The sequence below is a fragment of the Maylandia zebra genome, linkage group LG22, assembly GCF_041146795.1.
Source record: "Maylandia zebra isolate NMK-2024a linkage group LG22, Mzebra_GT3a, whole genome shotgun sequence".
Classification (NCBI taxonomy): domain Eukaryota; kingdom Metazoa; phylum Chordata; class Actinopteri; order Cichliformes; family Cichlidae; genus Maylandia; species Maylandia zebra.
In genome coordinates, this window is record NC_135187.1 from 21,600,240 (window position 1) to 21,614,914 (window position 14,675).

A 14,675-nucleotide genomic window follows, 5' to 3' on the forward strand; every position below is an offset into this window, starting at 1 on the left:
AGATGTCATCATGAAGGGATGTGCTCAGGTATACCAAAAGCTGTTTTTGCTCACCATTTCTTGTGTGTGTGGGTGTGACTCTAGACACAAAGGAGGGCTCTCCCCACTCACCCAGCAAAATAAAGGGCTACGGAGGAGTTCCCAGAGACAGCATCTGCTCCACAGACGAGGTTTGTATTAACATGTTTCCTTTACTCAGTGAAACCTTAACACAGTTACACGATTTCTTATTTAACAACTGTTGAAACATGAAACAGACGTGATGCAGACAGATGTGACTTTTAATCAAACGAGCTCCATTATTCTCATTAGCGTACTCTTACATTTAATATGTCTCAGATTTCACCACAGGGTGTTTGGTATGTGCGTGTTTGTGGGCCTTTAACCCCTGTCCATTCCACTTTATTCCTTCTAATGGATTAATTGCCGCTTGTTGCTCTGCCACTTTAATTGAGTGTGTGGTTCTGTCACAGCTTATTGTCTCTCCCAGTGTGATAATAACAGCTACAGTCTTTTTTTTCTGGATGAAAGGCTCGGGTTTGGCTAATGCTGTCACTTAACTCAGCAAGTTCAGATTAGATAAACAACTCGAGAACTAGATCAGAATTGGCAGGAACACAGAAGCTAAGGCACTGTGGCGCTTCCTGGGGAAAAGAGGGCAAGGAATTAGAAATGGTGAAAGTATGTCAAGTGACTTCTGTCAGATTAGTGCGCAGCTCTGGCTGCTCAGATCTCTTATTCTTTGATTGCACTTAATTTCCTCTTCGTTCTGTGGGAGTTCTTTGGAGGTTTTGCTTGTCTTTTCTTTCGCTCTCTCCTTAGTTACATTTTTCACATTTTTATGGTCTCTTAAATTAACTTGATGTTTCTTCTTCTCTCTGCTGTTAGATCTCTGAAGGTCGTGGAAGTCAATCCCACAGCCACTCTGGTCCGTTTCGTAGTGTGGCCTCTTGCGATGGAGGAGTTCCAGCACTTAGGGTCCAGGCCAGTGCAGAGGGCTCCCCCAGAAAAACACTCCACGGTTAGCACTCCTGGATCCTGATAATGCAGAACTCTTTTAAGCTCATCATTTGATGTAGGAGTAATGTCAGTGCGGGGCGTTTCTTATCACAGGTTCTCAGTCTCCGAGCCCCTCTCAGAGTTTGGAGGAGCAGAGACCAGCTCTGGACCCTGGGTAAGACAGCAGATGATGCAATGACATGTTAACTTTTTGAGTGAATTGATGCATCGTACGTTGTCCAGAGAAATGTCGTCAAATGAAGTTGATAAATGAAGTTGTTAATCAAACACAAGGATCACGTATAAAAGAGCAGTGCTGTGTACACTCACTGGGCACCTTATTAGGTACAGCTTACTCGTACTGGGCTGGATGCCCTTTTGGTAAGGTGCTAAAATGTTATGTTCAAGAAACCAGTTAGAAGTGATCTGAGCTTTGTGACATGGTGTCTTATCCTGCTGGAAGCAGCCATCAGTAGATGGGTAAACTGTGGTTATAAAAGGATGGACATGGTCAACAACAATACTCGAGTAGGCTGTGGCATTTAAGTGATGCTCAGTTGATGCTAAGGAATCCAAAATATATAAAGAAAATTCCCACACACCATTACGCCACCTGCAGCCTCAATAACTGGTAGAAAGCAGGATGCATCTATGCTTTTTTGCCAAATTCTGAACCCAACATTCAAATGTTGCAGCAGATCATCATTAGTTTCCTGTTCTTAGTTGACAAAAGTGGTACCCAGTGTGGTCTCCTGATGCTGTAAGCTCTAGAGATGCTATTCCAGGAACATCCAAGTTTCTGAAACTCCAGACTACCTGCAGCCACAGCCTACTCTGATGCTCAGTTTGGCTTCAGCAGATTTTCTTGCCATGCCTAAATACACTGAGTTGCTGCCACGTGATTGGCTGAATACACATTTGTCTTAACAAGCTGTTGAACAGGTGTACCTAAATGAACCAGATAAACATTTACAAACATGCTGAGCAATGAACACACATGAGCAGATAAAACATGCTGTATTTATTTACAGATTTTATCGTCTGCAGTTTTAATCAGAATCAGAAATTCTTTATTAATCATGAAAGAAATTATAGGTTACAGCAGGCAGCACGCTAATGGCACGTGCGCATTTACAAAGGAACCCTCTGACTGAACTTTACACAAACATCACATTGGGAAGACATGTCAGAGAGGTAGGCTGATAGGAAAAAAACAACGAAAATACAAAACATGAGGTGAGAGGAGGAGAAAAAAAACTCAGACTGAGCTCCTACTGGGAGAACAGTTTGAGAACAGAAAAAAAACACCCCAGCACAAAAAGCACATGACTGTCAATACACCATAGAAACACAAGACAAGCAACTGGGGTGGGTAAGGGTAAGAGAGAGCCGGTGTAGACAGCACATCCGGTCCTGCAGCATGTCTGTGCTGGTCCAGTCAACCCGCCATCTACCCCGGAGAGGACAAGCATCGAAGGCGTTTGGAAATGGAGGGGGATGAGTGTGTATCAGTGTGTATGTGTGTGTGTGTGTGTCCTGAGTTTAGCTGAGAGAGTGTCCTTCGCCCTGCCAGGCTAAGTAAACAGTCTGTTCTCAGGGTGAAAATTTGTTTTGTTCAGCTCCAGCCTTGAGACCACAGCTGGCGCCTATATGGTAGCCGGATGAAATGATGGTAGCATTCCTTTAGTTCGAACAACTGCATGTCAATTTTACAGCCGCTCTAACAGTCCAACACTGGTCTCTCAATCTCCCGTTGGAGAGCCGCGAGTTTCTCCATGATGTTATCCAATTTTCGCTCATAGGTCTTAGTCTGAGTTTTCACTGCAGCCTCAAGCTTCAAGATCTTATCCGTGCAGCGTTCAATGAGCCTGTTTCGAGAAGTCACAAGTCGTCCCATCGCTTCAATCACAGCGGGCAGCCTTGTGGGGTTTTGAAGAGCCGATTCTGCTTTCTTTAATCTTCGATAAACCAGGGCCAAGCCAGCTCCGATCAGCAAGAACCCTGTTATCATGGTTCCGAAAAGGTAGATGTCTTCAATGTCCTCGATCGACAGCCGCGCCAGGCACAGGACCCTCCAGTTATTCCACTCGTCCATCGTGTATCCGGCAGGGAACGTCCCTCCAGGACACTCAGGCTCACCCGAGCCCAGGCTTCTCGTTGAGAAGAGGGTGTCAGTTGCATTCAGGGACCAGTTGATCAAATCCATAATTCCCCTTTTAGGTTTTAGAGAACAGACTGTGAGAGTGTTCCAGGGCAAGAGTAGAAAAGTAGACGAGACTAGACAAGGACACGAGAAGCCAAGCAGGGAAGATAAGGGAAAGGGGGAGGAGAAAAGTGCGACCGCCTTCGTCAGGAGCCAAGAGAGACAATTTAACAACTGATCTTTTATGGAAGTCATTTTGTATGAATAATTACTAAAGGTTCATAGTTAACAAAGCACATGAACAAAAAAATTGCATCACATATGTTACTCAACTCCACTCCACCTCCTCACAGGAAAACCAAAGTGAAGGACAAAGATCCCAGAGCTTCACCTGGAAACAGGTATTACTGTTTGCATTTTCCTTGTCTCCCTCCATCTAATAAACACGAGGATTTAAAATGTTTACTTCACGATGGCTGATTTCGGAACTCCCTGCACCTCTTTCTGTCTCTCAGCTCCACAGAGCCGTCAGCAGAGAACAGTCCAGAGTACCTCAAGGCCAAGGTGTGTGAGGTTTGGTCATTGGTACCTTGGTAAATAGTGATTCTCTCTGAATAATAGTCTGCTTTGCCCTTTGTGGTGCACAATTATACATGCACTTAAAAAAGTCTTCTTGGCATCCGTGCAGTTTTTAACAAGTTCTGCATTTTCACTGCAGGTTACTGTTCACTTTGTAGCTTTAATGTACTGTGTAGTTTCTGTTGAACAGACTGCACTCACATGGCCACACTTCTTCTCCTATTCACATTATGTGGTATTGTATTCCTTTATGTTTAATAATAATGCTTCAAACAATTGAAATGGAAATAATTTTGTACCCCAAGATGTAATTTGGGGCTTATATAAAAGGAAATTACCTTGTCAAAGCCATAGAAATCCATAATTTGCTTTATAATTGCCCAATTAATTGTGTAACAGTCGATGAAACTCAGTAAAAAAAAAACATAATGATTTAGCAAACATATGATCTGATTTTAGGTGTTAATTTAACTTTAGCAGAAAAATCTGATCACAGTGTGAATGAGTTCATTTTCTAATGTGTATAAAATCAGTTAAACCTCATCCTGATACAATAAGATTAAAGTTGTAGGAACTTACGTGAAAACTGGCTAATCCTGTGTAATATCAGATGGGGTTACCATAGGATTAAAAAGGAGATTATTTTTGATCCTGCACCAGTTCAGTCCTCTCTCACTCCCAAGACACCCTCAGCTTAAGAAGAGTGCACATGAGAAGATAAATCTTATCAGAACTTCTTCTTAATTATGTTTTTATGGAGCTTTTAGGTAAGGAGTCCTCCCAGAAAGCTGACAGTCTAAGCCTGAGATTAGTCTCACTTTGACCTCAGATGGTACTGAGACTAAAAGGACTGAGTTAAGCTACTGTATGTTATTGAGCGTAAGAAATAGCTCTACACTCTTAGCCATATATCACCGAAACTATAAACCTGTGTATTTCAGGCGAAAAAAGGAACGTTCAGTAGCTCAAATAAAGTTTCTCTGCAGGGCAGTGTTGTGTCCACGTAAATTCCAGCCAAATTTATAGTTTGCATACTATTCAAGCATCTTTAAAAAATTACAGATATGCACACACTCCTTCTTGGAGCTTGTCAAACACCTAAAACATAATTTTTTTTAAAAACAGGGCGATGAAGCACATCAGTTACATTCTGGGAGTAAAAAACCTCCATTTTCTTGATTCATTCACTCCCCGTCCGCTCTCTCAGGTTAAAAAAATCATTCTTAAAATACATTTGTAACATCTACATCGTGTTGGGCTTCACATAACGCTGCACAGAAACATCAATAACAGAGAAGCGTTCCAACTAATCGGCTAAATTCAGCCGCAGAGCCAGTTGGCTCGCCACAAGTCTTACGAACGTGTTGTTGATTTCTTAGGCACCCACTTTGTGCGATGATCTGAGTGCCAGCAGCAGCAGCTCAGTAGAGATCAGCGGTCTGCTCAGTGAAGCCAAGATGTCAGGACGCTCACACACGCTGGTGCTGTCCTCAGATGAGGTACTAAATGTTCCCGAAACTTCTTCGTGGATGTTCAATATGGAAACACAAACCATAAATACAAGCTTATTTATCTTCGCTGGTTCAAATCAGCCCATGCATAAAGTGTGTAATCTTATAGAAAACATCCAGAAAGTTTTTCTTTTTTTTTCTTTACATTATTGCACGAAAGCTTATCTTGTTTTTACTGCAGAAAAGCACTTTTTTTTATTTGCAAGGCTACCACAGAGGTAGCTTTTTCATTTCTGTTCTGTTAACTACCCAATCATTTTCTGTTGTTTTCTATGCTGCAACATTCAGAGTCTGGATATGATAGATGATGAGGTGAGACTGAGGTTCTTTTAATGCATGCGTGTCTCTGTGTCTGTTGAGCTGTGTGTAAACCATTTGTCTGTGTCTCACTGCTACACATCTTTGGTGAGGAACGATCTTTTTTCTCTTCATGGCCCCCAGAATTTCAGTATTTCTACGTGCTGAATGTAGGCATCGGTGGAATTTTTGATGTTGTTGACTGGGTTTGAGCCCATTATTCATCCAAATTAAGCACTAAAGATGGAGCTGATAGGTTTTTTATCGTATGTGCTTCTTTTCCTTGTCATGTATGTTCAGATGCTAGACGAGGGGCAGTTTTCAAAGCAGTACCAGTGGCAGAACCGCAGCATTACCGAATGGACTTCACAGCAAGTGGCCCACTGGCTTATGGGCCTAAACTTAGAACACCATATTCCAGAATTCACTGCCAAAAATATAGATGGAGTGCAGCTGCTTCAGCTGAATAGTGCTGAGCTCAAGGTAACAGAAACCTTTTTGTTATTAAATGCATCTTAATTAGATTTCGAATACAGATCACATCACAATGACCCAGTCAAAGTCCTCAAAGATAACAACGTAATTAAAAGGCTATGCCAGGACCTTAAGAGGGCTGTTTATAAATGAAACCTCCATAAAGAGTAGATAATGAATTCCTTCACAATTATGTGAGAGACTGATACATGTTTTCAGAAAACTATGACTTCATTGCTGCTAAAAGTAGTTCCAAGGGTATAGGCCTAACAATAAAGTGTTTTTATGAGATGAGCATAACTGGTCTGGCAAAAGAAATATAAAGGATAAAAAAAAAAATAAAGCGAAATAATTATACTTATGAGATAAATATAAAACAATTTTTGCTAATTTGTTTCAGGCTCTTGGGGTCACTTCTTCCCAGGATCGAACACTGATCAAGAAGAAGATCAAAGACCTCAAAGTTATGATGGAAAAGGCCAAGAGGAACCAAGAAAAGATTGAGAAACAGCGCGAAAAGCTGCGGAAGAGAGAGCTGGAGCAGCAGCAGAAAGATGCACGTAAAGAAAGTGCGGCGGAGTGAAACGAGCCCCCAGATTACCTCCCGCTTTACTGTAGCACCACATCAAGTAGCATCTCGCAGAACAGAACGTCAGCAGGCCCCACAAACGAAACCCGAGGGACGCCCGCTCAGTAGTTCAGTAGTTCTGAAAGGTGGAGCTCCACACCCAGCTGCCAGTTGTTGTTGAGTGACCTTTTCACCAACCAAACGAAACCAAAAGGATCAGTTGGATAACAGAATGGTGCCCTTCATTTGCTTCATTTTACACCCATCCTGTGTTTTTAGCCAGAATTTATGGATTCTGTTTTGCTGTTTATAGCTGTAAATTGGTTTTATTTATTCATATCCAGAGTGCGCCTGTGAAAAGTTTATCTCTGTAACTTACCACATCATCTCCAGAGACTTCTCTTACCCATCATAGCACCTTTAGACATAGACATGTACATGTACAGTGATAAATAAGGATGTAGATGATGTGCCATTTCAATAGACTTATGTATATCCTGCTCAAATCTAAAGATCAGCGGAATCTCTTTATGGCTTTTACGAAGCACATACAGTTCAGGTCTTTGTGTTGGATTACATGAGGCAGTGTTCATCTCCCACCACCAGGTGTCCCCATGCTGCTTACTTTCACTACTGAATAAGGCAACACTGGAACTTCCCTAAAGGAATTGAACTGGAAATTAAAGGTTCGCCGGGAGAAACGAGCGCTTTGATTTCTTGTAAGAACACTGGAAGTGCAACCACTGTAAATTTGACCTGCGTACTGGCTTACAGTGCCCCTTACCGTATACATGTACCATACTCAAGCCGTTTAAAGTATAAATGATGAAGACATACTAAACTGACTGGACTTGTTCTAATAGAGATTTCAGGTACTGTGTAATTATTACATTTGTAACTTACCTAACCCGAACCACAAAAAACAGAAAAGTTGATAAAAATGAAACTTCTTGCTTAAATGCATAATGTTGCTTTGACTCCCCCTTGTAACCTGCTTTTGACCTCTTTTTATATTCTCTCAGTAACAAAGTAATACCTGCCGCTGCCTTTAGAAATTTCAGCTTAGTAGAATTTTTCCAAACTCTGCCCTCTTCTGTGCAAGCGTCAGGACACATACGATAGACTAAACGACGTCCTCATTCGTGTCATTTTATTATCTCCGATGCTTTGTCATGCAGATTTCTCTGGAATGTCCTGAAAATAACATTTTGTAATGCTGCCATAAAGATGCTTTGTGCGACACCTAAAGTGCAGAAACTGTCCTTAAAGATGATCTCACCTAAAACTTTGATGTTACAGTGGAATTGAACTTTACAGCCGGAATATATTTTGGACTTTATTCTGAAATTGGTTCATCATTGTTGGAACGATTTATTTTAAGATTTCAAAGCTCACCGAGAGACATTTTGCCTGTGTTACTTTATCATTCCCAGGAATTATTTTATAGGTTTACATTAAATGTAGAGACACCACAGCCACCATGAGAGATATGCAGGCAGCTGTGATGATATCTTTATCTTAATGACCCTGTCTGGTGTGCTGCTAACAGGCTGAGAAGAATAGATGGGGTATCAGTGCGGGTATACATGATAGTAGATTGTGTTATTATTTATTTATTTCTGTATTTAATGAAGCAGTGTACTATTGTTTATGATAACGAAATAAGAGGATTATTAACATTTAATAATTATTTATCCAGAATTGTATGATTACCTACTTTTGCCAAACGTGATCAGAAAGTGATTTCAATTCAAATGGCTGTTATCAAATGAAGGATTTAAAGGTCGATATTGCAACGAGAGAAAAAAGTCAGTAGTATAGTCCCATTGTGCTTGTGGTTTTCCTCTAATACCACCATAGTGCTGCTCCCGTGCTACTCTAATAAACTGCTCATGATGTATTCTCATGAAATGTTTTGTAACACTTGAATCCTTCTATTAATACCCCTCCACACACACCCTGACAAACCAGTCAGCAGACTCTTTTGTATGTATAGTTAAACACTGAAAGCAATATGCTGTAAGAGTCCTAAAGAAGCCTTGTTTTGTATTGTGTCAATGTGGGTGCGCTGTTTTCCAGAGGGCTGAGGATGCTTAAAGGTCAGACCTGAGCTAAATACGGGATTCCAAATCTTTTCTATGTGCTTGACCGATCTTGCCAGGCGTGATGAAACCATCGTATACATGGGACCTCAGTGCTCCCGGCGGGCAGAGACACAGATGAATCATGTCTGGAAGGTTTTTTCTTTTTTATGTATGTAGGGATAGCAAAAAGATATTTGCCACAAACTGCTAACCATGCTTTCACTTTAAAAAAAAGCTGTGCTTATTCTCCTCCTCCTTTTTTTGTCATTGCCTTGCTGTCACATTCTGAAAACTTTGAAAGGGCAGCTACCTGTCACACTGAATAAAATGTGCAGCCACTGTCCACAGTTTGCTTTTGTTTCTTCTTCTTTTTTCTTCTTCTGCATGTGTCCTATTCAGTCAGACACGCACATAAAAATATTAGAGTTGTTTTTTTTCTCTCAGGTTCATAAAGCTGATTATTTTTTACCACATCCACTGATAGAAGGGATACAATACAATGCCCTTCTGTCACTGGACACCCCCCAGCACACTAACTGGTCTAGAGTCAGCCAGCTTTAGCTTTCCCATCCCACCCTCTATGCTTTCTATTTATGTTCATCCTAATTTCTCTCCAGGACTATTTTCTCCCAGTGACGACGTACTGCTGTCACTTGTTGCCCCTCTTCATCTGCTTTATTTTTGTCTTCTTTCTCTATGCAACTCCTATGGCCGGGCTGATGGAGTTGTTGCAATGGTTGGTATGCTGGAATCCTTCATCGTCAACATTTGTGCGTTGCTTTCCAACATACTCCATGCTTTATGGACAATATTAGCGTCTAAGCCAGACGATTTGGCAGCGTTAGGGCCTTTGGACAGAGATTTCATGGAGGATTTGAGTCCCAGAAAACTGGCTGAAAAACAGCTGAAGCAACGGTTCCTGGAGGCCTTGCAGACCAACAACGCACAGGAAGTCCTTGAGATTTTACAAACCAGCAAACTAGACATTGACGTTGTGTTGGAGGTGGAAGATCCCAGCATGGTCCTCGCCTCGTACAAACAAGGTGCAGGAAAACTGTGTGTGTTTGTGAGTGTGTGTGTGTGTGTGTGTGCTGAGTATAAATGCAGATCGTGAGATTTCTCACACTTCTCCATTGTTGGTAAGCAGTCCGGTAAGTTGACCACTAGGTGGTGCAAAACTTCCATAGAACCATAGTACGTAGGATGGATTATTGCACACACTTTAATGCAATATATTGGATTGTGTGTGTGTAACTCAAACATTACAAAGCACTTAGATGAAACTGCTGTAATTATGAAGAATTAAAAGTACAAAAACTTTACTGTTGCTGAAAGTTACTTCCTCTCTTTTAGGATACTGGCTACCCGGCTACAAACTGGAAAAGTCCTGGGCCATGGGTATCCATGTATGTGTAATGTACAATGCTGTGGAGACAGCGCTGGTACTCCTTCAGAAAGGCGCAGCTGTCAATCAGATGCCCAATGGGAAGACGCCTCTGCACGTGGCCTGCGAGGTGTCCAATGGAGACTGTGTGCCCTTGCTTTTGGCTCACGGGGCAAAGGTCAACAGCCTGTCTCTGAGCGGGCACACACCGCTGCACTACTGCATTACCCGGGAGTCTGTAGAGTGTGCCAAGCAACTTATCCTCAAAGGTGAGAAGGCAAAGGTAGAAGCACAAATACAGTCACTGCAGAAACCACTAAAACAACAACCAAATGTTTTTTTCCCTCTCATGGAGGTGCAAAAGTCAACAAAGCAAGCCACAACAACGAAGAGGACACACCTCTACACACGGCAGCCAGATTCGGTGTTCCGGAGCTGGTGGCTCTCTATTTGGCTCATGGAGCATCTGTGAATGCAGTGAACTCTCTGCAGGAGACTCCTCTGATGACTGCAGCCTTCTGGGCTTTTGACACTAAGGAGCAAACCTACAGCCAAGACCATCATCTAGTCTGTCGCCTCCTGCTGGACTATCAAGCTGGTAAGACGTTCTAGATAGGTTTCCTTGACTTTGACTTTAACCCCCCCCCCCCCCCCCCCCCCCCCCCCCTCCCCCCCCCCCCTTTACTTCCACTGCAATGTTTCAGATTTGATTTCTGTTGCAGATCCCAACATTCAGGAGGCAGACCACAAAACAGCTCTTCACAAAGCTGCCTGGAACTGCGATCACGTCCTGATAAAGATGCTGCTGGAGGCTGGGGCAGATTCTCGAGCCATGGACATCAACGGCTGTTCTCCCATTCAGTATCTCCTTAAAGTGACGGAAGTCAGGCCTATGGCCATGCCAGACCTCTGCTTTCAGCTGCTGCTCAACTACAATGCAGCACGGATTTACCCACCACAGTTCCACAAGGTAGAGAAGATGATGATGTGGGTTTGTGCTGAAATGATCTGCGTTATACTATATGTTTAACCACAAAGTCTTTAATGTTTTGCACAGGTGTTCCAGAACTGCCATGACTACCCCAGAGTTGTAGAAATCTTGGTTAACTCCTATAGCAGTTTAAAACCCACAAGGAAGTGGAGAGCTGCTCTTCCTGATGACTGCTACAAGGTAGAGCTAATAAAGACTGTTTTCTTTAAATACAATACACACACACTGACTGAAATTAAAAAGGAAAAAACGTAATCCTGTGTAAGAAATCTCATTTATAATTTAAAAAATTGTAAAAACTGAAAAGAATGTTAAAAGATGAAATATTTATAGATGAACAAATTCAAAGCTATCTGATGCCTCTCAACTGTTAATTAGTGTATTGCCCCTTTAAATTCAGCTTACATTAGCTGAATATGACTGAGTGTGCCCTCTCATTGAAGTTAAACAAAAGCGTCTGTTTCTTTTTGTCTCCTCAGCGCCATAAAGACTTCTACGACTCCCTGTTTGCTGTTTGCACTGACGCTCCTCGCAGTCTGCTTCACCTCTCCAGATGTGCCATCAGAGCTGCCCTGGGCAGTTTCTGTGACAGAGGAGTAGCACAGCTGCCTCTGCCATTATCCATGAAGAAGTATTTATTACTAGAACCTGAGGGGATACTGTACTGATAGAGACTCTGGTGTTCTGATGTGCAGAATGAGGCCTAATGACCTGAATAGAAACATTTATTAAGTGCCTCTCCGCTAACTGTGGAAATGAAAAGTGGTGCAAGATGTAACATCATCATCATTAACATTTTATTTATTTAAACCTCAGAAAGCACAGAAAAAGAACAAAAAAAGGTATTTTTTGTGCTTGCAGGATGAGCCATTTCTGTGTTTTAGTTAATAGCTGCTAACATTCCAGGACAGCTGGCGGGTCGGAGGGGAGATTTGTTAAAATAGCTTTAAGATGCTTCCAGATGTTAAATCCTCCTTATTGGTGTTTTTGTTGTATAGATGGCAATGGTGTGTCTAGTCTGAATCTTAAGGCATAGTGATATATGTAATACATATAAAGGCTTGATAGTGGAGCTAGGGCCTGCCCAAAAAATAACTTCCCTGTAATATATTGTGAGAAAATTCTTACCGAAATTTTGTTTCTTGTAAATAGTGAAAAATATATAAAGTAAGTTCTTTTTTTTCCAACCCAAACGACTCCTAGTGTTGCCTTCTCTCTGTTAGGTTGTTATTATGAGAACAAACTACCACATTCAGAATTTCTTGCATTCAAAAATAACAACCATTTGGTCTTTTCAAAGATAAGGACCAAATTATGGGGGCGTTAAAAGTTAAATGAGAGCTGTGGATTGACATTTTTGTCTGTATAAAGAGAAGGTGTCCAATTAGAAGGACAGAGCTTCGAACACTGCCTGTCGTGACACAGTGCACCCTGAAAACAAAAGCAGCTTCATGATTAATCAGTAGTGCAAATAACACAGCCAAGGTTTCTACAGCGTCTGAACCCACTGAAAGAGGTTATTAGTAGTTAATTTGCTCCATATCAATTTTTGAGGATATAAATGTAGAATATATTGAAAAAATGAAACTAAACGTGACGTCATGCGGGGAGAGATCGTTTTAGATATATTGCTATGTTGACACCTTTACTAGCCTGGTGAGTCTGAAATTAATTTTATTAAAAAGAAACAGTTTGATTATCAGCGTCTCGTTTCTGCCAACACCCAGAGGAGTCTCAGATAATGGGATCTATAGGTCATTTTTGTAATGACCCAATAAAAGACTAAAAATGAGATGTACGAAGCTCTAGATCACTTACATTAATGACTAAGGTGATGATAACAGAAAAGCAAAAAGTTTTAAAGCAGTGACAGCATCACTCCCTAACCCTTAAATGTTTAATCGACAAATGTGCAAATGTTTGCATTTACTTTATTCTTTAGAGTGACAGAGGGACCTTTAGCCACCCAAAAAGAAGCATCTAAAGTGTCTTTAGTGCGAGTCTCTTTGCTGTAGCTATTTTCCACCTGTGCAGTGTTGACCAGATTCTCTCTCTATGGACAGCCCATGCAGAGAAGGCTCCAAATCTACCCGGCAACCAGCCTTAATGCGCACTCTCAAACTCATGTTCCACTTTCAGGAGAACAAACACTTGACAAAACCCTCCGGAACAAGTGCTTGTTTTTCCAGTGGACTGCTTGTAGCCAAAAAAAAGGAAAACACTGTCTGCAGTGCAAGAAAGCACCCGACCCCCTCAGATCAGAGATAACTTCTTAAAAAGGAAGAAGAAGAACTTAATATTATTTTCAGGTTTTACCAGAATGAGCACAGTAAATCCTCTCCTAGAGGAAACTGTTCTGAAAGGTGTCAAGTCTGCCTTTAATCCTTTACAGAACATGGCCCAGTCCTTTCACAACAGCATGCTGTAATGATGTCGGTCTATTTCATCCAGATGCTGAGTCACCGGGAGAAAGACTAATGTACAACAGAGGAAAGAAGTCATTAGACTGAGGCAGACTGGAGGAGACGCTAGAGGAGATAAATGAACTGTCAACCTAATGAAACGTTAAGATTAAAGCTTCGTGCTTGGTATTTTTGTGTCGTCTCTAATGATGCATTATAGAGACACACAAAATGAATATCTGAGGCGAGGAGAAGTCATTTTAAAATATTCAGAAAACCATCTACAAAATATTTATTGTTTGGATAATCACACTTTCAGTACTTGAAAGTGTGATTATAATACGGTGTCAAAGTTTTGAGCCTATAATAGTTGAGATATTGACACAACAACTTGGTACATCTTGGCATGAAGTGCAGTGTGTCCTTAAAAATGGGCAGGAAACTGGACAAAAGTAGCACATCTAAAATAAAATTTTAAAAAATCTAGCTACAGCATTTGAAATTATCTGAAAGTCATGTCCTTAAAAAACAGGGAAAAAAATCCAGCAAAGGCCCGACACTGGACCAGAAGCCTCATCAGAAATGAGCAGAAATGAAGCTATTCTTAAAGAACAGTGAGAAAAGGCAGCAGTAGGCCACGGTCAGCCATGGATTGGCCTCCCCAGAGCCCAGACCTCAGCATTACTGAGGCAGTGTGGGAACAAAAGGCAGCCAACATCCAAAGAAGAGCTTTGATTGTCCTTCAAGAAGCCTGGAGAAGTATTCCTTGGCTGCTCCTTCATCCATAAGGGGTCGCCACAGCTGCTTGAAGAAATTACAAGACCGCTTGCCTAAGGGAGCTTCTGCTCAGTAGTGCAGTTGCAAATAAATGAAATGTGAACAAAAGAGCAGAAGTTGTTTATAACCAGTAATTCAGATAGAAAGGTACAGTCATTATGAACCTTACAGCAGTCTATAGGTCATGTGGAGGTGTCTGTACTGGACCTCTGTTTTGTACTTTTTGGACAACCCAGCATTACCAAACATTACCAAAACTTGCAGCTTGAATCCATCCATGAATCCTTTTTAGTACCTGTATATCCAGTTCAGTGGAAGGAGGCCTGGAGATGGTCCCAGCCATCCTGGGCCACTCCATCTGTGAAGTCTCAAAATTAAACAAGACAGTCGATCTCTTTATGCACCAAAAGTGTCTGCTGCAGCTTTTCAGTACTGGCATGTCAACTTTATAAGTAAACAAACAGTG

The 14,675-nt window shown here is 41.5% G+C and overlaps 2 protein-coding genes across 6 annotated transcripts in view; both read left to right on the plus strand.

Annotated features, from left to right (window-relative positions):
- ppp1r9a (protein phosphatase 1, regulatory subunit 9A) overlaps positions 1 to 8,998 on the plus strand; it is a 51,750-nt gene extending 42,752 nt beyond the window's left edge. For 3 of the 5 annotated variants that reach the window (XM_012918281.3, XM_004547917.5, XM_004547916.5), the window contains exons 12-20: positions 85 to 170; positions 889 to 1,021; positions 1,114 to 1,174; positions 3,496 to 3,543; positions 3,658 to 3,706; positions 5,101 to 5,220; positions 5,521 to 5,544; positions 5,830 to 6,012; positions 6,404 to 8,998. In XM_012918281.3, coding sequence (XP_012773735.2) covers positions 85 to 170; positions 889 to 1,021; positions 1,114 to 1,174; positions 3,496 to 3,543; positions 3,658 to 3,706; positions 5,101 to 5,220; positions 5,521 to 5,544; positions 5,830 to 6,012; positions 6,404 to 6,586 — 887 coding nt within the window. In that variant the 3' untranslated portion in view covers positions 6,587 to 8,998. The remainder of the gene's footprint in view (positions 1 to 84; positions 171 to 888; positions 1,022 to 1,113; positions 1,175 to 3,495; positions 3,544 to 3,657; positions 3,707 to 5,100; positions 5,221 to 5,520; positions 5,545 to 5,829; positions 6,013 to 6,403) is intronic. The other 2 variants (XM_004547918.5, XM_012918283.4) reach the window with 1 other exon arrangement.
- Positions 8,999 to 9,080: 82 nt separating this feature from the next.
- asb4 (ankyrin repeat and SOCS box containing 4) lies at positions 9,081 to 12,740 on the plus strand. Its single transcript, XM_004547911.3, has 6 exons — positions 9,081 to 9,698; positions 10,009 to 10,308; positions 10,395 to 10,637; positions 10,762 to 11,009; positions 11,097 to 11,210; positions 11,510 to 12,740. Exons 1-6 carry the CDS (start codon positions 9,155 to 9,157, stop codon positions 11,696 to 11,698), a joined length of 1,638 nt encoding a protein of 545 aa, XP_004547968.2. The 5' UTR covers positions 9,081 to 9,154; the 3' UTR covers positions 11,699 to 12,740.
- Positions 12,741 to 14,675: the final 1,935 nt, after the last annotated feature.

What these genes read in the sequence shown, in the direction of transcription:
- asb4 (XM_004547911.3), top strand. Translation starts at nt 9,155, where the DNA reads ATGCCCTTCTGTCACTGGACACCCCCCAGCACACTAACTGGTCTAGAG. An exon ending in CAAGCAACTTATCCTCAAAG is followed by an intron (nt 10,309 to 10,394) that starts GTGAGAAGGCAA and finishes CCTCTCATGGAG; the next exon opens with GTGCAAAAGTCAACAAAGCA. An exon ending in TTCCTGATGACTGCTACAAG is followed by an intron (nt 11,211 to 11,509) that starts GTAGAGCTAATA and finishes TTGTCTCCTCAG; the next exon opens with CGCCATAAAGACTTCTACGA.